This window comes from Neolamprologus multifasciatus, chromosome 11, assembly GCF_963576455.1.
Source record: "Neolamprologus multifasciatus chromosome 11, fNeoMul1.2, whole genome shotgun sequence".
NCBI classification, from domain to species: Eukaryota; Metazoa; Chordata; class Actinopteri; order Cichliformes; family Cichlidae; genus Neolamprologus; species Neolamprologus multifasciatus.
Window position 1 is genome coordinate 28526769 of NC_140449.1, and position 15408 is coordinate 28542176.

General features: G+C 35.7%; 2 protein-coding genes and 1 long non-coding RNA gene across 9 annotated transcripts in view; 2 read left to right on the forward strand and 1 right to left on the reverse strand.

The window, feature by feature from the left end:
• The window catches only part of LOC146508724 (uncharacterized), a 376303-nt gene that overhangs the window by 293590 nt on the left and 67305 nt on the right, over positions 1-15408 (reverse strand). The window lies entirely within an intron of this gene.
• Positions 391-14374, forward strand: LOC146508736 (uncharacterized). Of its 4 annotated transcripts, XR_014876948.1 has the most exons (9): positions 391-543; positions 911-985; positions 1385-1459; positions 3393-3518; positions 4042-4440; positions 4527-4687; positions 4803-4915; positions 5011-6011; positions 14323-14374. XR_014876948.1 is itself a non-coding variant. In XM_085178158.1 (8 exons), exons 1-8 carry the CDS (start codon positions 477-479, stop codon positions 5138-5140), a joined length of 1146 nt encoding a protein of 381 aa, XP_085034284.1. In that variant the 5' UTR covers positions 391-476; the 3' UTR covers positions 5141-6029. The 4 variants fall into 4 exon arrangements, 3 of the variants coding, with proteins under 3 accessions (XP_085034284.1, XP_085034286.1, XP_085034285.1); XM_085178158.1 differs by lacking the exon at positions 14323-14374 and having other exon boundaries at positions 5011-6029; XM_085178160.1 differs by lacking the exons at positions 1385-1459; positions 14323-14374 and having other exon boundaries at positions 5011-6029.
• On the forward strand, positions 8280-14374 carry LOC146508737 (uncharacterized). 3 transcript variants are annotated; one of them, XM_085178162.1, is made up of 7 exons: positions 8285-8632; positions 9015-9089; positions 10711-10836; positions 11577-11957; positions 12049-12206; positions 12349-12461; positions 12582-14374. In XM_085178162.1, exons 1-7 carry the CDS (start codon positions 8494-8496, stop codon positions 12706-12708), a joined length of 1119 nt encoding a protein of 372 aa, XP_085034288.1. In that variant the 5' UTR covers positions 8285-8493; the 3' UTR covers positions 12709-14374. The 3 variants fall into 3 exon arrangements, with proteins under 3 accessions (XP_085034289.1, XP_085034288.1, XP_085034287.1); XM_085178161.1 differs by having other exon boundaries at positions 8286-8632; positions 12043-12206; XM_085178163.1 differs by lacking the exons at positions 12349-12461; positions 12582-14374 and having other exon boundaries at positions 8280-8632; positions 12043-12304.

The window sequence follows — 15408 nt, forward strand, 5'->3', positions numbered from 1 at the left end:
TCTACAGCTACAAAATAGTGAGAGCCCGTCACCATCTACAAGAAATCATAATTAGGCCGATGCCAGAAAAAAATTTCTTGGGCAGAACCACAGGAAAAACATATAGTCTATGGGCCAAGTTGGAAAAAAAACCTCCTAATAACAGCACAGAGGGACAATAAATTGAATTGTTTTGCTTCACAGTTTATATAAAATCAACATTTAAAGTCTAAGGTACACACTAGCCATCTGTTCACAACATATTCACCGCTCACAGTAATAGTATTATCTTTTCATCATACTGTAAAGTGTTTGAGGTTCTTCCAGCCAGACATGTATGCAAATTACATTCAAAGCCAAAAGCAGAAGTTGGTGTTAGAAAACAGACTTAACATAACTCGGGAAACAACAACTTCTCTCATGTATACCCTGTGGTTCAAATACAGTACCCTTCTCTGTCTACGAGTCACAAAAAACAAAACAGAAAGACTGTAAGGATGGCAGAGGACGAGGTTAACTACGCATCAGTTGTATTTAAATCTAACCAACAACAAAGATCAGAAGGTAAGTTAAGCCTTTCAAATGCACTGCGTAAAGAAAAAGAGATTAATCAACTCAGGGTATTTATGTAGTCTTTTCAGTATAATGGATGTGAAGACACACACTATTATTTTCACTTCCTGTTTAAGCAACCTGCACCGAAGATTACAATGTGACCAAAAAATGAAAAAAGATTTCAGAAGAATGTAATGAAGCACATTTAAAGTTTTTTAAGGCAGTAGATCCTTTCTTCCTCTTAGGCAATAGTTATAAGACGGGGGAAAAGATGGATTAAAGCTACTGTAATGTTAAGTCCAAATAATGAAATAAGCATTAGAATGTCCTGTTATTTGATAACTTGTGATTACTAATTCATTTTTAAACCTTTCAGTTAAAAAGGAAGAAATAGTGTATGACGAAGTAAAGGTGCAAAATAAGGCAACAGAACAAACTCCTGTCACAAATGGTGAGTAGTCAAATGAAAAACATGAAAGCATTTCTTCTTCTTTTTTCCCCGCCTGTCCCGTTTGGTTCTTTTGCCATCAGAATTGTTGTCTAAAGGCCAAGAAAGATGCCCAATGGATTCACTCTACCAAGTGGACCATCCCGGCCTTGCCATATTGGTCCATTTGATTGACCTTTGTTTTTATTGTTTATTTTATTTTATTTTCAGTTGTTACATATGGGACAGACATGACTGGGGGAAAGGGAAGGGAGAAAGAAAGAGAGGGGGGGGGGGGGGCACTGAATGAGAGCTCACATGCATTAAAGATATTGTAATGTTAAGTCAAAATAATGAAATAAGCACTAGAATGCCCTGTTATTTAATAACTTGTGATTACTAATTCATTTTTAAACCTTTCAGTTAAAAAGGAGGAAACAGTGTATGATGAAGTAAAGGTGCAAAATAAGGCAACAGAACAAACTCCTGTCACGAATGGTGAGTAGTCAAATGAAAACCCATGCAACTGAAAACATTTCTTTTGCAATATTTTATTTTAATTTTTCAATATAGAAAACCCCATCAACAAACAAATAAACGCAGCTCAGGTGCTAAGGCAAGGCAAGAAGACAAGAAATAGCACAGTAATAATAAAAACTACCAGTATCCAGAGTAAATCAAATATCGTGTATTTGTAACAAACAAAGAAACCACAGCGCCATGACACATGTTCATATAACCAGGGCTTTCCCAAGGTAATTAAAAAACAGAGTCCAGGATTTTGAGAAAACATTTACTGCAGAAGTTTGTAGGTATCGAATATTCTCCATTTATATGACTGATAGCATGTCATTGAGCCAGACATTGAAGGAGGGAGGAACATCGGACTTCCATTTCTTTAGGATAAGTCTTTTCGCAACCATCATTCCAAGATCGACTGGTACCCACATAGTTGCAGGAATAGTTCTGGAATGTATGCAACCAAAAACTGCAAGATGAAGATTCCGTAAGCTTTAGAGTACCAATCAAATAATCTCGACCAGAAATTAGTCAATGAGGGACAATGCCATAAAGCATGAGCCTGTGTTCTATCTGATATTTTACATCTGTCACATATGGGGGAAGTTGAAGAATACATTTTGTGTAGTCGAACCCTGGAGTAGTGTAGCTGATGGACAACTTTAAATTGTATTAATTGATGTCTGCTGTTAAAAGGGCAGGAATTAATTTTGGATAAGCACTTGTCCCACATTGATTCCAATATTTCTATACCCAGTTCATCCCTCCAAGCGTCTCTTATCCTCGTAGTCCACGCCTCAACACTGTCATCAAACAAATGTACAATTGTAGAAATCAGATGTTTGGAATAAGGAGGGCTCAGGAGCACATTAAAAAAGTTGTGTGTGTTGGACAAAATGCCTACTTTTACTGGTAACAGTAAAAATGTGAATGCGTTAAATTGAATTTTTGCCTAAGCTGATTAAATGATGCAAATTTTCCATCTATATAAAGCTCTTTGAATTTGATTGATTGATTTTTTTTTTGATTTTTTGATTTTTTGATTTTTTGATTTTTTGATTTTTTGATTTTTTTTGGGGGGGGGGGGGGGGGGCATTCCCAGATTACTAAGATCTGGGAATGTCTGGTGCCAGAAGGTCAGCACTTGTACATTTGCAGCCCAATAATAATGTTTGAATATTGGTAAACTCAGACCTCCCTTCAATTTGGATTTATGTAGATGTAGTTTTGAGATTCTAGGATTCTTGTTGTTACATATGTAAGAAGTGATAATCAAGTCCAACTCCTTAAAGAATGAGGAAGTGAGATAAATAGGAAGATTCTGGAAAAGATACAAAAATCTAGGAAGAGAGACCATTTTTATGGAATTTATACAACCAATCATGGATAAGGGAAGAATTTTCCATTACTCGATATTATGCTTTAATGTTGATAAAAAAATATATCAAAGGTCAAGCTAAAAATTACATTGGGATCTTTAGGGACAGTCAGTCCATAATATGTGAAATGGTTATAACTATTTTGAATGGAACATTGCAAAGAAAACTTGGTGGACAGGTTTTAGATAAAGGCAACTGAAAATATTTCTAAGACTGTCACTAAATTAGGTTGTGTCAAGTACTAATCAGCCTATTTGTCTGACAAACTAGAGATTTTGAGGTAGCATTAAGGGCTTATGGAGTGCATTATTAGAAGCTAACTATTCTGTGCTTTTAACAGTTTGATTGCCTCATATGAATTACAGAATAATTTCAAGATAGCCTCATCAAAACCTTTGCGATTTGTATTTTTCTTCTGTGAGACAGTGAGACAAAAGGAAACAAAAACAAACAAAACAAAACAAAATTGTAACTTTGAATAAAACTTAAATTATTCAGAAAGCTAAAACTATATATTTTTATCTGTTGTTTAGCCTCTGCAGAATTCTTGCCCAACAAGAAATCAAACCGCAGATGTCGCCACTATCAGCAGTTGGCTTGTTGTTTGGGCACGCTTTGTATAATTTTGGTGTTGGTCATCATAGCAGTCGGTGTCTACCGTAAGTATGAAAACATTCATACATCAGTCAGACTTATGGTACTTTCTCTTTCTGATTTTGCAGATCTGTGAGCAAGAAATTTCACAGAAAATAATGCTAAACAATGTTTTACAATTTATGTTTAATTTAATTTAATTCAATTTAATGTTTCAGAATTATCCCAAACAAAGCTGTTATTTGACATTGGAAATGTTCTATAATAACATAATTGGTTTTAAGGTGAGGTGATACACAAGGAAATACAACAGCAGTCATAGGGGACGTCTCTATGCTGTAACTGATGACACAACCAATGTAGCTGTGGACTCTGCATTTAAAAAATGAATTCCCAACAAAAATGCATTTTATAATTTTTATTATCTGAGTGGATTTAATTCATACTAAAAGATTTAAATAAATCTAAAAAACACTAAACTAAAAAGGTTTAATTAGAACAGAAGAGGAAATACTTTAAACAGTAGTAAAATGATAATAAATAAATTGAGATCCACCATATTCTAAAAAACTAATTTTAATTTTGCAGATGTCACATCAATTTATGAGAATGATGAAACTGAGCTGAACCAACTGAAAGAAAACCAAACAACTTTAAATGCTGTCAATCGTAACCTGACAAAACTCAACAACAAACTCAGCTCAGACAATGAAGACTTGAAGAGGAACCAAACCAAGCTCACACTCCAGATGAACAACCTGACTCAAACCTTTAATGTCTTAGATAAAGAGGTGACAAACCTGACAAAAGAAAACCGGAACCTTAAAGATAAAAATGAGGAGCTGAAGACTCAGAATAAGGACCTGGAGGCAGAGAAGAAAAACCTAACAGAAACAGAAATACAAAACCTGACAACATCATCAAATGAGCACAATGTTAGTCGAGCTCAGTGGAGCATTGATGCCTACTGTCCCCAAGAAAATAACAGTATGTTCCAATTACATTACCTACAATAATACCAAATTTAACAGCAATATGCAGTGATGTTTATTAATTGATCTCCATCCTTGCAGACAGAAAGTGTAAGGCTTGTCAGAAGGGCTGGGAATTAAATTCCAGCTGCTATGCAACTAATAATGCTGACCAAGGTGAATGGAAAACCTGGGAAGAAGCTCGAAAAGACTGCAGAGGAAAGATTTCAGATTTGGCTGTTGCAATTAATGAAGAAGAAACGGTAATGACAGCACAGAGAGACTCTTTATTACAGACTTAGTTAAATAGATCTGAACTCAGTCAGTGGTTTAAGCAAAGTATTTAAATATCTCTGATCATTTTCCCTCTGTTCTCAGAAAATTATTTGTGAAAAGAGTTGGCAAAAAAATGAAAACACAGGATACTGGATTGGCCTGAGAGTTGAAGATGGGAAATGGAAGTGGCTGGATGGAAGGGATCTGACTAATAAGTAAGAGACAATTAAAATATTTGCCAAATTTGGAATAAATTAGTTACAATGTACAAGTGTCCATCAACCTTGAGCAAATTTGTTACTTTCCTCAGCTCCTGGATCGACCAGTCATCTCCTTCTGATGGTCACTGTGCAATCTCTCTCCAAAACCAAGGATTTAAATCAGTGAGCTGTGATGAGAAGAACCGATGGATCTGCAAGAAGAAAGCTTTGTCTGTTTGAATGCTGCAAAGTAAATACTTCAGAAGACTACTGGATATTCAGAAACTACTATATTAATATTGATGTTAATATCAATAAAAAATATTAATGTCATTTATAAATAGAATATTAAAATGTGAAGACTGATTTATGATTTTTGTATAGTTTTAATGCCAAGACAATCTTGCGGGTCCTTGTTTTCAGTTACCGTCTGTAACCTTGTTAAAATGTGCCTGATTCCTAAAATTAATTCTGAAAAACGAGTTGAAGTTTTACTGAAGCACATCTGATCTATTAAAAGCCTGGAGGTTATAAATAAATGGTTTAACATGTGACCCATCTGCAATTGAGCAGGTAACAACCCAGAACCAAAGAACCAAGGTCACCCACAGTAATAACAGACACAAGTGTTGATTCAATAAATGTCCTCACATCTAACCAAACACAATATCATACCTCTCACTGTATCATACACATGCCTGTATCTGTAGACTAGGCTCGAGAAAGTGAGATGCGATGGGAATAATGGAAAGTCTTTTCAGACACAAAATCATAGAAAAAATATTGTTTATTGAGGTGCATGTGAATTTACTATGTTTTTTATAGAAAAAAAGAGCAGTCACCTCCAGTGTCTAATTTAATCTCTCCAAAAGTTGATTCTGTTCATCTGGACTTATTCTGTTCATCTCGACTAATTTAATCTAATCTAATTCCTTTAATTATAGCTTTATGAATTCTTTTCTTCCATTGCAGTGTTTGTTTTTGCAGCCGACAAAACAGCAGGAACTGAACATGTCAACATGTGAATTCAATTAATGCTAAGAGGAATTAAAGCACTTTTGAAAGCATACGAGGGTCCAAACCAGTTAAGGTAGATGAGTGATTCCTAAAAGTGTGGGCCGGGGCCCCCTGGTGGGCTGCAGTTTGAAATAACTCACAAGCATGTACAGTTATACATTCATATACGTTTATTTATTTATGTAAAAGTAAATTAAAACTGCTAATATCAGGTGTTTGGTTTATGATGTTATTCATTATTCTGACCTAAAATTTAATGTTCTTTCATTGAAGTTTGTGTGATATGGTAACCTGATAACCAACAGCCTGTGTTGTTTATGTTTTTGAATAAACTTTTCAGGAAAATAGATCACTTTCTTTCTTTTGATTAGAATGAAGATTTAAGATTTGGGTGGGCTGCTGGTATTTATGGTTTTTAAGTGGGCTGCACTGGTTTAGGTTTGGTTTGCTGCTGGCATTTTGAGATCTTAAGTGACTTGATTATTGGTTGCAACCTGCCCCTTTCTATTGTGGAAAACAAGAATTTTCTGCACTTTCTGACAGTAGTTGACTGAATATACAGCCCGGTATGTTGCAGAACAATTACATCAAAAACAGAGAACCTCACTGCTGAGAAACGTTCAATGTTAAAAACTCAGTTGAGCGAGACTGATCATGTTTCAGTCACTGTGGACAGTTGGTCGGACCAAAGGATGAGTGGTTTCCTTGGTATCACTGTGCACTGGATACAGAAAGAGATAGAGAGGATGCAGCTAAAATCCAAACTGCTGGCCTTTGACCACTGCAAAGGATTACACACTGGTGAAAGAATCTGTGAGAAATTTGAAGTTATATGTGATGAATACAACATCAAAGATAAACTAGACTATATTATTAGTGACAATGCTGCCAATATGCGGAAAGCATTCACCGTGTGCTTCCCCACTGAGCAAGCTGAGGAACATGATGATGACGGTGATCATCTTGACGACCCAGAGCTCTGGCACGATTTAACCTTGAAAGATCAGGAAACAGTAGGTGCTGCTATGGCAAAGACACAGCGCCTGCAGTGTTTTGCGCACACACTTCAGCTGGTGGTGAGAGATGGTTTGTCAGAGACCAAAGTCGCAACTCCTTCACTTTCAAAGTTATCTAAGCTCAGCTCTCTACTGCAGACAAGCACAACATTCAAAGATGTTTTTGAAGCTGAATTTGGTGAACAGAAAGGGATCCCTGCTGCTGTGATCACAAGATGGAATTTAACACTGAGACAAGTAAATGCAGTTCTCCAATGTGAACATTTAAAACTCTGCACTGTTCTTGAAATGGCTGGGCACAGGGAGTTATTATTCACAACACGAGAGTGGAACCTGTTGAAAGAGATGGTGGACATCTTGAAGCCTTTTGGAGACGCAACAGATTTGACACAAGGTGAGAAAATAGTCACGATCAGTGCTGTTGTTCCATCCATGCTGTCCCTCAATCACCACCTTGAGAAACTGAAGCCTCAAGTCTGTTTCCTGAGTGGCCTGGTCAGGAGTCTCCAAGCATCTTTGAACACAAGATTTCTTGGACTCTTTATCAGTGTGTGAATGGCTAGAGCAGAAGATGGGATCACTGCCCTCTTTTCAGATCCAGTGTACCTTAAAGCAGCTGCTTTGGATCCAGCATTTTCTCTGTTGTGGGTGGAACACCATGTGTTGGGCAGTTGTGACATAAAGACAGAGGTGACACAAAAAGCTAAAGGTAAAGATTGAATATAGTGTATATTTTTTCTGTATTTTTTTGTCTAAAATTGTAAGAAAGGCTCTTTTGCTGTTGTTAATTTGTTTTGCCAGATCTGATTCTGCAAGATGCTGCAGATCCTGCAAAGTCAGAGCAACCTGTGATTCCTGGTGAGGAACACCAAGAGGACTGTGAAGATGGAGGACTCCTTGCTGCTTACTGTAAGAGTCAAGCTCTACAGCTAAGTCACTACCTGGATATTGCTGATGGACAGAACGCCCCCTTGTTCTGGGCAATGAACATGCAGACTCTTCCTTCTCTGTTTCATGTGGCCACCAGAGTTTTGGCAGTACCTGCATGTAGTGCTCCTGTGGAGCGAGTTTTCAGCTATGGTGGCATCATTCTACGGCCTCATCGTGCACAAATGACTGACAGACTTTTGGCCAATTTGGTCTTTTGCAAATGCAGTGCAGAATAGTTAACTGAAATAACTTAAAGTGCACATTCTTGTTCATTGTTCATTTACATATATATATATATATATATATATATATATATATATATATATATATATATATATATATATATATATATATATATATATATATATATGGGCCAACTAAAAAACAGCACTGAGGGACAATAAATTGAATTATTTTGCTTCACAGTTTATACAAAATCAACATTTAAGGTCTAAGGTACACACTAGCCATCTGTTCACAACATATTCACTGCTCACAGGAATAGTATTATCATCATTCTGTAAAGTGTTTGAGGTTCTTCCAGCCAGACATGTATGCAAATTACGTTCAAAGCCAAAAGCAGAAGTTGGTGTTAGAAACAGACTCGGGAAAAAACAGCTTCTCTCATTTATGCCCTGTGGTTCAAATACAGTACTCTTCTCTGTCTACGAGTCACAAAAAAAAAACAGAAAGACTGTAAGGATGGCAGAGGACGAGGTTAACTACGCATCAGTTGTATTTAAATCTAACCAACAACAAAGATCAGAAGGTAAGTTAAGCCTGTTAAGCCTTTCAAATGCACTGCGTAAAGAAAAAGAGATTAATCAACTCAGGGTATTTATGTAGTCTTTTCAGTATAATGGATGTGAAGACACACACTATTATTTTCACTTCCTGTTTAAGCAACCTGCACCGAAGATTACAATATGACCAAAAAAATGAAAAAAGATTTCAGAAGAATGTAATGAAGCACATTTAGTGTCAAGTTTTTTAAGGCAGTTGATCCTTTCTTCCTCTTAGGCAATAGTTATAAGACGGGGGAAAAGATGGATTAAAGCTACTGTAATGTTAAGTCCAAATAATGAAATAAGCATTAGAATGTCCTGTTATTTGATAACTTGTGATTACTAATTCATTTTTAAACCTTTCAGTTAAAAAGGAAGAAACAGTGTATGACGAAGTAAAGGTGCAAAATAAGGCAACAGAACAAACTCCTGTCACAAATGGTGAGTAGTCAAATGAAAAACATGAAAGCATTTCTTCTTCTTTTTTCCCCGCCTGTCCCGTTTGGTTCTTTTGCCATCAGAATTGTTGTCTAAAGGCCAAGAAAGATGCCCAATGGATTCACTCTACCAAGTGGACCATCCCGGCCTTGCCATATTGGTCCATTTGATTGACCTTTGTTTTTATTGTTTATTTTATTTTATTTTCAGTTGTTACATATGGGACAGACATGACTGGGGGAAAGGAAAGGGAGAAAGAAAGAGAGGGGGGGAGGGAAAAAAAAACAGTGGGGAAGAGGAACGGTGAAAAATGGCACAAAAAAAAAGTTTGGGGGGGGGGGGGGCAAAAAAAATTAAATTAAATTTAAAAAAAAAAAATATATATATATATATATATATATATATATATATCACCTGGATCACCTGTTGAGAAAAAAAAGAGAAAACAAGCAAAAAAGAGAGCAAGATAATAAACAACATCATTGCAATAATCTATGTGTATATAGCAGTAAATACTAAATATTGAATATTATTGTGCAGCACGTAAGATCAACAGCGCACAGTGTGCTTTGAGGTAGCAGCCAAAAAAGGGTGTAGTCTGTATCTGTGAGCACCCGTGTGTACACCTGTGAGCATGGGCGTGCTTGTATTCAAAAGGTTCCTTCATGTAACGCTCTGCTAGAGGGTGTGGGGAGCCATAGCCCCGTCCTCCAGGGCACGAAGCAGGTATGGAGGAGATCCAGGCTCCAGACATCCAGAGACCCCCAGAAAAAAGTAAAACATCTGAACCTTAACCCATGCATTTAACTTGTTGAAAACTAAACTTCAGACAGAAAGGCCCACAAACAAACAGCAACTGAAATCTGCTGCAGTAAAGGCCTGAAAGGCCATTTAAAATGAGGAAACACAGCATGTGGCGATGTTAGTTGTGATGTGATGTTGTGGTGATGTCAGTTATTTAATTTGTCCAATTACTTTTAAACTTGGGTCAAATATGCTTGTTATGGAAAATGTAACAATAACCTGCAACACACCCAGTGCCATTGCAATGTGGAGAGAGCATCCCAGTGAAACACTAGGACCATCTCTGAATTACATCTTATATACAGAGACACAGACAAAGAACATTCCACAAACTCTTCCATGTTGGCCCCTCTCACAGGGGGGCTATACCTTCTCCCTCACAGAGAGAATTATGACCTTGTTTTTTGCTTGGCCGTCACCTAAGGATATACATCCCTGATAAGGAGGAGTCCCACTATCTGTTTAACATCTCCCATTACAATGGCCTCACTGTGTTAACATTCCACATGCATGCTAACTGGTTACAGGAGTGCTCTTACTATGGTAAAGTGAGAAAGTGATATTACTATAACTAATGTGATATGTTAAAATATGTTATTAATACACGAGAAAAGAAATTTGCCTCCACATGCTTTAGTTCCTCAAATTGTTATGCAATCTTTTTGTTCAACCCACTGATTAAAGCTGGAAGTCTGCACATCAACTGCATCTGGGTTGTTTCATTTAAAATTCACTGTGATAATGTACAGCACTAAAATGAGAAAAAAAAGTTGTCTCTGTCAAAATATTTATGGACTTAACTGCATTTCTATCTGTTTAGCCTCTGCAGAATTCTTGTCTGACAAGAAATCAAACAGCAGATGTCGCCACTATCAGCAGTTGGCTTGTTTTTTGGGCACGCTTTGTATAATTTTGGTGTTGGGCATCATAGCAGTCGGTGTCTATCGTAAGTATCAAAACATCCATGCATTAACTCAGTCTTAGACATAAATAACAGCACTTTATATTATATATTATATATTATATATATTATATTAGTCACAAGAAAATGTTGTTAAACAATGTTTAACAACATTTTGTTCAGTAAACAAATAAGACTAATTTCTTGATTAATATATTTTTGACCATTTAAAAAATACTTGTGATTTTTCAGTTTTAACTTTTTCTTTTTAGGTGCAAATTCCCACAAAAAATATGCAAACTAAGAAATGATCCCAAACAAAGCAGTTGATGCAATTTTACATTGTAAATATTCTATAATAACATTGAATACAGTGGTTTTAATGTGATACACAAGGAAACATAACAGTAGTCATTAGGGCAGTCCTTATGCTGTGACTGCTGACACAACCAGTCTGCAGCTACATTACCAAAATAATCCCCAACAAAAATGCAGTTTTATACTTTTAATAACATTTCCATAAAATTAGAACCTCTATTGCATTGTGGGAATTTTCATCTCCTTTACCCATTAAGGAAATATTAGACCAACTATAGAATTGTGGGTTTTATTCACATTAAAAGATTTTGTCATAAAATCTAAGAAGAAAAAAGGTAGATAGTAAAAAAAAGTTTAAGTAGAACAGAAGAGAAAATACTTTAAGCAGTGGTAAAATTATAAAAACAAAATGTGAAAATGAAAAGTGCATCATTACCATGTCTTGAAAGCTAATTTTAATTTCGCAGATGTCACATCAATTCATGAGATTGATGAAACTGAGCTGAACCAACTGAAAGAAAACCAAACAACTTTAAACGCTGTCAATCGTAACCTGACAAAACTCAACAACAAACTCAGCTCAGACAATGAAGACTTGAAGAGGAACCAAACCAAGCTCACACTCCAGATGAACAACCTGACTGAAGTCATCACTGTCTTAGAGAAAAATGTGACAAACCTGATTGCAGAAAACCGGAACCTTAGAGGGAAAAATGAGGAGTTGGAGGCAGAGAAGAAAAACCTAACAGACCAAATACAAAACATGACAACATCGTGGAATGAGCTCAATGTTAGTCGAGCTCAATGGAGCATTGATGCCTACTGTCCCAAGAATAAAAATAATAACAGTATGTTACAAATATATTAGTACAAAAATACCAAATGTAATATAAATATGCAGTGATGTTTATTAATTGATCTCTATCCTTGCAGACCGAGAGTGTAAAATTTGTCAGAATGACTGGCTTTCCTTCCAGTCAGGCTGCTATGCATTTAATGATGCTCAATTTCCTAACCAGAAAACCTGGGAAGGTGCTCGAGATGACTGTATAGGAAAGATTTCAGATTTGGCTGTTTTGAATAATGAAACAGAAAAGGTAATGAGAAACCAGTGGGACTCTAAATCTAATCTAAAAATAGTTTGTGCCACAATGTTTTAGGAAAAATATTTATTATATATTATTTTGATATGATATGTGATCTATTTAATATCTCTGAAAACTTTCTTTCTATTCTCAGAGTTATATCAGTGGCGACGGCTGGTGGAATTCACGAAACAGTCCATACTGGATTGGTCTGAGAGTCAAAGATGGGAACTGGAAGTGGGTGGATGGAAGGAATCTGACTAACAGGTAAGAGACACCTTGAATCAAAAATAATTTTAAATATTTTTGAAAATTCAGGATAAATTAATTATGTCTTATTTTATGTCAATATTGATTCCCCTTCATCAAACCTGTGATTTTTCTTAGTGCCTGGATCCCAGGGTCTCCTACTGATGGTCAGTGTGCAATCTATGTCAAAAATCCAGGATTTAAGTCAGTGAACTGTACTGAGAAGAACCAATGGATCTGCAAGAAAAAAGCCTTAACTCTTTGAATACTGCAGTAAAATGTCACATGACTCCTGGATGTTCTGAAAATATAATATTAATAATGATGTTCATATCAGTAAAAATATAAGTAAATATATAAATATATTGAAATATGAAGACTGCTTTATGATTTTTGTATATTTAAAAAAACATGCCATTAAAAGTATTTTAATTTTACTTAGAAAGAAAAAAGGAAGTAAATTAACTTGTTTTTGAAATCAAATAATTGCCATATTGTTACTGACTTTCTCTTTTTAACAAAAATTTTAAACAAAAGTTGTGGCTAAAACAACACTTTCCAAACTGCTGTAACATGATGAGAAAAAAAGAGAGCTGGCCTCTATATTTGGACTGTCAGCATCAGCCACAGAGCAGCAGAGAAGAACAGGAAGTTCAGCTCATATAGGTTTTATGTTTTGTATTTTATACATATTCTTTGTCAAATCAAGTCCAGTTTCTCAACATTGTTATTATATTGTATTTGGTGGGGGTTTTAATAATTTTTGTTTTCTTTCAGTTTTACATTTTCCAAATTAGATTCAATTACTTTTCAGTGGCTCTATATTTTAATTGCTAACACATTCAATTGGAGGTTCACTGGTTTCCTGCAGGAGATGCAAAATAATACTAGCAAATCAAACACACAACCCTTGTGAGAAGGGAGCAGCTGAAAGTAACATACAGATTCAGTTACTTTCAGAGAAAAGTTATTAACTTGAGTTTAGTTTCTATTAGGTTCAATGCTAATTTTAGTTAAACTATAACATGGTAATAGTGTAGCACATGGCAATATCTAAGAAGCTCAGAATGGTTATTGGAAATGTTTGCTCTGCATAAATGAGTACACCCATAATTTTTCTTACAAAGTCTGAAAATAAGTTGCTTACTCATTAATCCCAAGACAATCTTGTAGGTCCTTGTTTTGAGTTGCCGTCTGTAACCTTGTTAAGATGCGCTTGATTCCTAAAATTCACTTTGAAAAACGATTAGAAATTTTACTAAAGTACATCGGCTCTATTAAAAGCCTGGAGGATATAAATAAATAGTTTAACATGTGACTCGTATACATTTGAGCAGGTAACAACCCAGAACCAAAGAACCAAGGTCACCCACAGTAATAACAGACACAAGTGTTGATTCAATAAATGCCCTGACATCTATATCACTATAATCACTAAACACTATATTATACCTCTCACTGTTATACACATATCTGTGTGTAGACTAAGCACATAAAAGTGAGAGGCGATGGGAATAATTCATCAAAAGCTTTTTTTCATCCAAAACATGATCTAAAATGGAAATTCTTTTGAAACATTAAACATATTGCTTATTGAGATGCATGTGAATGTTATTATAAATGTGTTTTACATTTAAAAAAAGAAAAAAAGAAAAAAAGCAGTCACCTCCAGTGTCTAATTTAATCGAATTCCTTGCATCAAAGCTTCATGAATTCTTTTCTTCCATTGCGATGTTTGTTTTTACAGCTGACAAACCAGCAGCAACTGTGCCATGTTAACATGTGAGTTCAATTAATGCAAAGAGGAATTAAAGCCCTTTTGAAAGGATAAGAGGGTCCAAACCAGTTAAGGTGTAGATGAGTGATTCCCAAAGTGTAGGCTGGGGCCCCCTGGTGGGCTGCCAAAGTACTGCAGATTGGCCACAGTAAAAGCAGAAATTCAGTTTGAAAGAATTCACAAGCATGTACAGTTACATATTTGTATACATTTGTTTATTTATGTAAACGTAAATTAAAACTGCTAATAGCACATATTTAGTTTATGATATTACTCATTATTCTGACCTAAATTTAATGCTCTTTCATTGAAGTTTGAGTGATATGGCCGGATAACATTAACAACTGATAACCAACAGGTGTTGTTGTTAATGTTTTTGAATAAACATTTTATGAAAATACATCACTTTCTTTCTTCTTTTTTCTTTTTTACTAGAATGAAGATTTACGATTTGTTGTAGAGAACAGCTGTAGAGTTTTATGATCAGCTTTGCAGCGGCGATACCAAACACAAGTACAGTACACTGTGTTTAAATGCCCTCAGAGGCAGTAGGTCAGCAGTGCCTGTTGGCGTAGGAAGTGTTTTCAGTATTTTTAGGAAGAACGATTCTTGTTGTTCTTCCTTCATCACTGCTGTAGTGCTGTTACTAGTATATCATAGGATATGGAACCACAACCATGTTGACCAGTGTGACGATAAAACAACATGTGCAGTGGAGGGATAGTGGCTCTATTGGACAGATAATTTTAATTATGGAGCTGCCAGGCAACAGTAAATAAGGAAGGACATGCAGAGGATTGGTGCATAGCATAGTACATTGTAGTTTAAGCTGGAATAGTAATTAGGTTTAGGTTTGCTGCTGGGCATCTTGTGATCTTAAAGAAAAATAATCCTGGATTTTAAAAAAAAGTAGTTTACACATCCTCCTATGTTTCTAATAGTTTCTATTGTGTGTCTGATCAATGTTTTTTCCTCCGTACTTACCATCTGTTCGACTTCCTTTACTGTCTTTCATGCAGTGCAAGCTGAAACAAGCTTGAGCACCCACATACGTGCAAAGAGACTGAAAATGATATTGACAAATCGTTAAAAAGGAAAATTGTGTGTTTGTTTTAAGGGTCTTCAGTCATGGCAAGAAAAAAAATGTCAATACCAAAAAAACTACAGCTGAGGAAAGGTGAACTAGCA